The sequence below is a fragment of the Heptranchias perlo genome, chromosome 9 (genome assembly GCF_035084215.1).
Source record: "Heptranchias perlo isolate sHepPer1 chromosome 9, sHepPer1.hap1, whole genome shotgun sequence".
Lineage (NCBI taxonomy): Eukaryota > Metazoa > Chordata > Chondrichthyes > Hexanchiformes > Hexanchidae > Heptranchias > Heptranchias perlo.
In genome coordinates this window covers 47,118,677-47,128,126 of record NC_090333.1, presented here as the reverse complement: position 1 = coordinate 47,128,126, position 9,450 = coordinate 47,118,677, and the positions used below count along the sequence as shown (strand labels likewise).

The 9,450-nt window shown below is 38.0% G+C and overlaps 1 protein-coding gene across 1 annotated transcript in view; it reads right to left on the bottom strand.

Moving 5' to 3' along the window:
* Positions 1-965: 965 nt before the first annotated feature.
* Positions 966-9,450, bottom strand: part of ankrd13c (ankyrin repeat domain 13C) — a 75,259-nt gene continuing 66,774 nt past the window's right edge. Inside the window, exons 11-13 of the mRNA XM_067990333.1 lie at positions 6,548-6,646; positions 5,824-5,924; positions 966-2,919 (exon numbers count right to left, since the gene is read on the bottom strand). Coding sequence (XP_067846434.1) covers positions 2,789-2,919; positions 5,824-5,924; positions 6,548-6,646 — 331 coding nt within the window. The 3' untranslated portion in view covers positions 966-2,788. The remainder of the gene's footprint in view (positions 2,920-5,823; positions 5,925-6,547; positions 6,647-9,450) is intronic.

Below are 9,450 nucleotides of genomic sequence, written 5' to 3'. Positions count from 1 at the left end.
AACTCCTTAACCAATCAGATTGAAGAATTGTTAATGAACAGCAAAGACTGCACCAGGAAGTGTAAGTTAGAATAGTGAATTCAATGTCAAATCAAGTACAGAAAGCAAAATAAAGAGATGGGAAGAAAGATTGCATTAAGGGAGAGAGGAAAAAAAGACAAACAAGTTTAAAAAAAATTAATTAAAATTTTTTTGAATCTCCAACAATTAAAAGCTGAAGGAATGAGACTCCACACTTGTAAAATTTAATTTCTTGTGCCAGAGAGATTATTTGGCAGTAATTGAGACCAATCATCATTAAAAGGGGTACTTAGACCAAAATGGACAAGCCCTAACTTTCTGTGGCGAGTTTAGTTCGTATCTACCATGCAAGCACAGGAACTTCACCCTGTTCAATGCATTTGAATGGTGAGTCAGACAGTGAGATGCCGTTTTTGGGAAGCTAACGGCACATCAGTCGGCAACTTCTGGATTTTTGCGTTTAACTGCACATCTGCCCTCGCCTGAAGTGGTTGTGCGATTTGCGCATAACGGTGAGTGCCGTTATTTTGACTAAATTCTGGCCGACTGTCGCCTCCCCATGTGGGAAAGCCTGCTGACATTCCACTCAGTGCCTCTCCTAGTAACATGGCTGAGATCAATAAGTCAGCGGGTGACCAGTTATGGATACAAACTAGGTCGATCCACTCTGGTACCAGGTATTAACTTCCTATATCCATCAAGTTATTCAGGTTCAATTAAGTAAAAAGCAGCAACAGGCAAATCCAATTATATTATTATTTTTAATGGTAAATACAAATAGGAAAATACAATCTGACTTAAATGAAAATCACTCAATCAAAATGAATCATAACTGAATAATTTGAACAAGTCTTTAATAGTAACAATGGTTACTAATTTTATGCTAATTTCTCAGTCTTTATAAAATACCTAAGAACAATTTAAAGAAAGCAAGCACAAATGCGCAGGGTTTTGAACTGTATTTATTTGTACAAAGCACATTTGGTAAAACAATTTTATGCTAGTTTTTCATCATACCAATATCACAAGATATTGATATATTTATAAGATACATTTTTTTCTTTTTAAAACTCTAGTTATCCAATTTAACATTTTCATATCATGACATCCCTATCCATTGCTTCATGCTCCCATTTTTGTTGGCATAGAGGAAAGATTCCAATAATTTCTGTGAAATGTTAATTTTACACAATCTTTCAAGTAACGAGTACATTAAAACTCCCTGCAATTAACTGGTGATGTCTAAGACTTGAAGGGAATTGCAAACCTTACAAGGTCAGCAGTCATGAATAAGACGAGTAAATCAATTACAAGTAAGAAAGGTCACGTAACTCGGGCTATAAGTGAGTCACATTACTCTGTTCCACGAGTGAGGTAGCCTTCAGACAGTTCTCACTTGGATAGTCCTACTTCGACTTTAAACATGGTTATACAAGCATTAAAGCTAAAAAGGAGTAGGATTTTTTTTTGGACGAAAAACTTTTGTGTGGTTATATACAGTGCATTCATTAAATTGGAACAATTCTGTTCACCAAAAAGCTAGTGCTTAAATGAACAGTAATTCCGAAACTTCTTGAGGATATTATATTAGGTTTTTTTTACTCTTTTTTTATACAAAAAATAGTTTAAAACTGTGTAGATTGTGAATTGAGTGTGATAATGTTTGCATTAGCTGTAGCCTAGTTGTGTATTTGACACAAAGAACAAGTCTTTCCCACGTGGAAAAGGTTAGGAATCATCACCGTATTCAACAGGAACCGACTGGCCACTTTTGGTCACTTGTCTTCTCACCAAGTAGGAAGGGAAATCATCAGGCATGGCTAAACAATGCAGTACTACACTACAGCCAAACAGACCTCAAAGTCTTACTGGAAGTTCCATGCAATTCCAGTTGAAGCAATGGGATATTTCTAATATCCCATATGTGAGTATCACCACTTTGAAACCTTGCTGATAACTGTATACACAATGTTTATACAGTAATTGTTCCATTACGTTCAAAAAACATTTCCCTTTTAGAATCATGTAATGCTAATTAAAACATAAGGTTTAACTTAACTTGAAATGCCAGAACATTAACCTTTACCTTGCTGAACAACCATCATCCAGTCAGCGCAATAAATGTTGCCTCTTGCGCTTTGTGGGTTACTCTTTCAGAACCTAGCTTCTTTTTTTGCCAACACTTGTAAAACTAAATTAATGTAGCTTTAATGAAATAGTGTTTTAAAAATATTAAGACACTGAATGAGCACCCAAAAAATAGGGGTACAAATAAATATCAAAATAGTAACAGCATACCAATTCTGGAAAAATTAATAGAGGCAATTTGTCTTTTAGTAATTAACAGGTATGCATATTGTAATAATATATTTTTTCTCTTTTGATTTAGCCAATTACTTGAAGGTGAATTACAGCAAAATGCCTTCTTTCTAATTTTCTAGCAACCAAATTATTTAATCATTGATATATGTATGTACATTTTCATGAAAAAGCTGAAGTTCTTAATGGGTTATTTTGCAAATAGAACATCTTGAATTTAAGGTCAGGAATTTAATAAAGTGATTTATCCAAATCAAAGAAAAAGCTGTATAGTCTATTTCTGTAAGACTTTCCATTCTTCCATTTAGGAATGTTCCAGAGTTTATCCAAATGATATCTTTGTATCACCAAGGAAGAAAGAAGTCAAACTCTTGGAAGGGGGAAAAAAAAAGAGCACACAGCACCTAACACGCTCTTCTTTTAGTCCCACAATAACCAGGCAGCCAGATCAAAGTTCAGGGAACCGGCTGGGGTCTTCACTATAGTCACTTGGAATATTGAAGATAGAGTCATCAAACCCGTCATATCGGAATTCCTGAAATGTCACAGTGGCAGTGATGGTTGGAAACACAGGTATGTCTAGACAATAGGAAACAGAATCAAATTAGTTCAGGTCAATCATGCAGTTGTACACGAGCAAGGGGTTAATTCCAGTAAAATGCTCCAGATTTTTTAAGTTATCCACTTCTACCAGAATGTTTGGTAAGTATTAAATGTTTCAAGGCCAGCCAAATTATTTCTATATTACTATTCTGTATATAAATCAATTCTGTTTTGTAATATTTGATGCTTTTTAAATGGGAATAGCAAATCACGGACTTCTGGGACAGAGAGAGGAGAAAGAAAGAGAGCGAGTGCGCCTGTATTCTGTGAACTGACCAATGACCAAAACATTGATTTAAACTGAGTGGCAGAGAATACCATTTTTCCTCTCACTTATGCAAGGAAGCATCTGACCTCTTGCTCCAGGTAATCTTAGATGCTTATACATTGTAATGGCATGAATGAGATCAGAAAGTGACTGAGTGGTGAAGCCATATGGATCCCCATTTTCCCACTATCATTTATACAAGTTGGAGTAGTGCTCGAGCAAAACATTCCTTCTTTTATCATTCCTAAATCGTACAGGAGATGAACGAACAGTAATCTTAATCCAATGTGCCCACTCTGTTCCCTTATCTCTTCAACCCCTTTTCCTTCATCGATCTATTTAGCCTATTCTTAAATAATGACCTGGTTTCTGCTGGGTAGAATAATTCTTGATCAGATCTCGAGCTGGTCCAAAGGCATGGCTCTCATTTTCAAAAAGCCACTTCAGGGCCCAGTCGGTTGCTTTCCCCATCAATTACATCATCAAGTAGCCAAGGAAGGAGTGAGTCCTGACCTAACTGGAGTAAGCCCTGACAGACATCAGAACATTTACCTTTTTAAAAAAAATCTAATTCCTTTACCAATGGCAAATTGGATTCTAGCTTGGGTTGCCAGAATTGTATTTTTAATCTTATAACTAATGCTAGATTCAGCAGATAAGGGGTTAACTTCCAAGGCTCTATACTTTATTTAAAAAAAAGCCAGATCCAGTCTGGTTTCAATATTGATTTGAAAGGTTAGTTATTCAGAGGAAAGGTAATTATGTACAATCTGCAACATCTCATGATATTTAAGAAGATGGCTCACTGCTGCACCCGATCAGCTATTCTGTTGGTCTATTCCATTTGCAAAGTGTAGGGATTAGCCAGGCAGACACTTGGGAGTTTCCTGGTCCCACATCAAAGGGTAGGTTTTCCCCTCAAGGTAGTAACTTTGATTGACAGCTATTTTCAGGTCCCTTGAAGAAAGGGGTAGGCCACTGATTGGTTACAGCCATCTGTGATTGAACTAAGCCCCCATCTCACAGAGTTAAAGCATGTCAGTTCACAGAATGCAGGCAGTCTCTCTCTCTCTCTCTCTCTCCCAGAATGTTTATGATTTTGGCAGCAAGCAGAAAAGGCTGTCTGTATTTCAAAGTTTGATCCAGTTTAGCTTCAAAGGATTAAGCTAGAGATGGTAATTTTCTGCCATTGAGTCCACGTTTATAGAGAAAGAACGTTGTATCTTCATTATTTTTGTAACTAGAGTATAGCAAAATGTACCTTCTCATTGTGTCAAACTGTTCATTCATGTACTTTATGTAAATAAACCAGCTAGCTACTAGTTTGAAGCTGTGCCTCATCTCAGTATTGCTTATTTGTAGAGTTTTACAGCACAGAAACAGGCCATTCGGCCCAAATGTCTATGCCGGTGTTTATGCTCCACACAAGCTTCCCTCCCACCTTACTTCATCTCACCCTATCAATATATCCGTCTATTCAGTTCACCTTGCATAAAGACAGGAGAATTCATATGGCAGCATGATATATTCCAGCATGATATATTCCAGAAGCTAATGTACAGAATAAGAATTCTCTTTTGCAATCCTTGGGCCATGCAATCATTTATCTAGATATTTGGCAAAATAAAAGGTGCACTGTAGAGATGCGAGGTCCGTTTAAGAGTGATTGGTGATGCTGAACCAGAGATCATGGCCTTGAATTTCCTCTAACTTTCTGCCATGTGTAAATGGGGTTTCCACCACACTTCCGACAAAGTTACAGCATTTCAGTGGCAGAAAGTCGAGAAAACTCAAGGCCAACATCTAGCATAAAAACCCCAAAACTGTGATAGCTTTATATAGGAGAGTATTTCTGAACAAAAAGTACGCTTCCGAGGTTTTCCTTTTCCCTTAAGAAATTTCAAAGACCATACATCAGGTGCGGTGAGATTAAGGAGAGTTAACCACTGCAAAGACAAGTGCCATACATAACACAAATGGGTAATTTGGGACAAGAACTTTGAATTCTTTTAAAATGGAAGACCAGAGGGTAGAGACATCATGCAGGACAGTCAATTGGAATCTCTTCTATAAAGCCTGGTCCTGAATCTTCTAAAAATAGTAAGGCAACTAAAAGTTCAAAGGCCGCTGTAGAAATCAGAAAGAGGATATTGTAAACTGACCGTGTCAAATTTTGTCCCACTGAACATTAGCACAGTAGTGGCAGTACTTCCACACATCAGCTAGTAAACAATATTATATTATTTCTGTCCTGATTATATGGTATACAAGCAGGAGCCTATAATTTTCTGTCTAATGACAACTTCGCTTACAAATAAAAATAGAAACTTGGAAAACAAACCTGAAATAAACAGGAAATTACTGTATTTTAATATATTACACAAAACACTACAGTGCTCTTCAAGCCAGTAACATATCTCACGGTTGAGATAACTTTGATAAATCTGTTGGGCTTTGAGATTATCTCAAACTCGTTGAAATTGGTTGTGACACTGCAAATCCTGTACACAATGTATTAATGAACGAGAGTTACACTTGAACATGAGCAATCCAAATCCTTTCTTTTGTTTAGCTAGTCCAGCATTTCTTCACTTTACGCAGAAGCTACTTACCTAGTTTGACAGGAAATCCTGGTGGAAGTTTCATCTGAACAAATTCTCTGAGTTTATTAAAGTGCTTGAAGGGTGCTATGACCTCTAAAACATTCAGTAATCTGTCAGTAAGAGACCAATAGAAACAGAAGAAAAATTAGAGAACCAGAATTTAAGTTCCATAACAAAATCAGGGAAAAGATACACAAAAAAATTTCCAATTGATTCTTGGTGACTGTTACGCGAAGTTTTTATATTCGTGTGGTGACATCTGCATAGTGCAATTTAAAAACAAATGATGAGAATCCACTCGTTTACATACACAATTTAAACTTTTCACTCATCCAATTATTAAAGTTTATTTTGTTAGAAAAATATCCTGATTGGGGGAGGGGGGAGATATTTTACTTTATCTTCTGGTGAAAGGAAAATCAGCTTGCTGCATCTGTAATCTAAAGATAATGTTTCAACCAAATAACTAATCAGTTGGAACACCACGGGGGGCATTGGAATAGTAGAGTCTGGAGGTGGCTATGGCATGGATGAAGGGTTTGGCAGATGTGCTGAGAGTTAACCGGCAGAACAAAAAAAAACTGATTTTTACAGGAGTTTATGTAAAATGCCTTTTACTGCTCAGTTCTCTTATACAAAAGATTAACTTTTCAGATCCTAAAAGGATGTCTTGTGTATTTGCAGCATCTCTTCAAAGAGATTATGTTAAATATGTCTACACAGGGCTACTTACGAGTCAATGCCCAGAGGAAACTCCTGGCTCATGGCTATTGTGGCTTTGAATGTTTTTTTGCTCTCTTTGCAGACCAATTCTCTTCCTAGATGAGGAGCCCTGAATAGAAATTAAAGTTATATTTAGTGAACAGTTGTGATAGGATAATTGCATATAGTGTAGAAGAGAAAACCTGCAATTTGTTAAATATAAGGTGAGCATGTGAATAAAATGGGATGTATAATAACCAGTACAGGAGAATGTATTGATAAAAGCAAGCTTTTCCTCCATAACACAAGATTTAATATCAACAGCAGCAAAGAGCAAATGGAAATTTATGTAAACAGTTTCCCAGATGAGTTATTATTGTAACAAAGGGGTATTCTTCAATGAATATTTTATTATCTAGTGCATTAAATTAAATTTTGCTAGGTGGTTTTCATACCACAGTAGTTGTCATTTTTAGACTGCATTTCTCTTCACCTGCTTTTGCAATTGAGGATTGCTTTCTAACTACGGTCGATATTGCTTAGTTCACAAGCTAACATGATTCACAAATAATTTTTGTGGCACTAATTTCATTCAATACATGGGCATCTCAGAACACTGAACTTTTAAATGTAAAACAGTTACTTCCCTTCTATCCACTTGCTTTAGAAACTTTTGCCAAATATTGGCTCAGACAAGAAAAATAGGACCACTTTAGCATCACTGCAAAGCATTTTCCACTTGGCAGCAATTCTAAAGCTACAGTATAACTCTAGAGTAAGGCCCGATCTGACTCTGGGGGAAGACTCCCTGAAGCAGGCAGTCTCATGTTGCTTGAATGGAAGTATAATTCCAGTGCAATATCAAACCAGGTTTAAAAAATTCTGGGAGGGTTTTTTGGATTTTGTTGACACTTCGTAAAACTACCTGGAGTGGATTTAAATTTTTGAGAATGGGAACACTCCTGGTCACGTTCTCTAAGGGGAGGGGAGCTCTGCCACATAAGGGTTCAATTCATTCGTTATGTGATCAATTTTTTTGTGGTGGATCTGGGATGGTATAACCATGTGTGCGCAAAGTTCTCTTCTGGACAAGAAAATCAGTTTGAGCCAGCCAATTTAAAAGGTAATACTGTCTGACTGGAACCAATATTGCATCATTAATATTATACCAGCAAAAACAGCGACCACCCTGCTGATGGCTTAGTTGGTGAATGTACCGACTTGGCGTAGTACTAAACCACAAAGAACCAGAAGATCCCTGGTTCAATACCTAGTCAGTACTGAGTTAGCTCTGACAGGGCAGCATTTGGGGCACTATAATTAGCTTCAGTGTTCATAAGAAAAGGAGGGGGTTAAAACAGATCAGACAGGTGTGTGTGGATGCCTGGTGAAGGCAGGACCGGGCTTGACTGAAGTTCTGCACTATCAAATAGCCCATCTATGCTCATGGTCTAAGCTCACAGATGAAGGCATTTCAATGAGATACTGAAGAACTGACAACACTCATAGAACTGTGCCCCAATATGAGTAAACATCTTCAGAAGGAGAAAAGAGAGTAAGAGGATAAATAAAAAGTATAAAGTACATAAAGGTTAGAGATAGAGAAAGGAGAGGCCGTGAAAGGATTTGAAAATGCGGATGAGAATTTTAAATTGGAAGAGTTGGGGACTGGGAGCCAAGATAGATCAACAAGCACAGGGGTGATAAGAACATAAGAAATAGGAGCAGGAGTAGGCCAATCGGCCCCTCGAGCCTGCTCCGCCATTCAATAAGATCATGGCTGATCTGATCCTAACCTCAAATCTAAAATCATGTCCAATTTCCTGCTCGCTCCCCGTAACCCCTAATTCCCTTTACTTCTAGGAAAAGGTCTATTTCTGTTTTAAATTTATTTAATGATGTAGCTTCCACAGCTTCCTGGGGCAGCAAATTCCACAGACCTACTACCCTCTGAGTGAAGAAGTTTCTCCTCATCTCAGTTTTGAAAGAGCAGCCCCTTATTCTAAGATTATGCCCCCTAGTTCTAGTTTCACCCATCCTTGGGAACATCCTTACCGCATCCACCCGATCAAGCCCCTTCACAATCTTATATGTTTCAATAAGATCGCCTCTCATTCTTCTGAACTCCAATGAGTAGAGTCCCAATTTACTCAACCTCTCCTCATATGTCCGCCCCCTCATCCCCGGGATTAGCCGAGTGAACCTTCTTTGTACTGCCTCGAGAGCAAGTATGTCTTTTCTTAAGTATGGACACCAAAACTGTATGCAGTATTCCAGGTGCGGTCTCACTAATACCTTATATAACTGCAGCAATACCTCCCTGTTTTTATATTCTATCCCCCTAGCAATAAAAGCCAACATTCAGTTGGCCTTCTTGATCACCTGCTGCACCTGCATACTAACCTTTTGATTTTCTTGCACTAGGACCCCCAGATCCCTTTGTACTGCAGTACTTTCCAGTTTCTCGCCATTGAGATAATAACTTGCTCTCCGATTTTTCCTGCCAAAGTGCATAACCTCACATTTTCCAATATTGTATTGCATCTGCCAAATCTCCGCCCACTCACCCAGCCTGTCTATATCCCCTTGTAGGTTTTTTATGTCCTCCTCACTCTCTACTTTCCCTCCCATCTTTGTATCATCTGCAAACTTTGATATGTTACACTCGGTCCCCTCCTCCAAATCGTTAATATAGATTGTAAAGAGTTGGGGACCCAGCACCGACCCCTGCGGAACACCACTGGCTACCAGTCCGAGAATGTACCATTTATCCCAACTCTCTGCTTCCTGTTAGATAACCAATCCTCCACCCATGCCAGAATATTATCCCCTATCCAGTGATTCTTTATCTTGAGCAATAATCTTTTATGTGGCACCTTGTCGAATGCCTTCTGGAAGTCTAAATACACTACATCCACTGGTTCCCCTTTATCC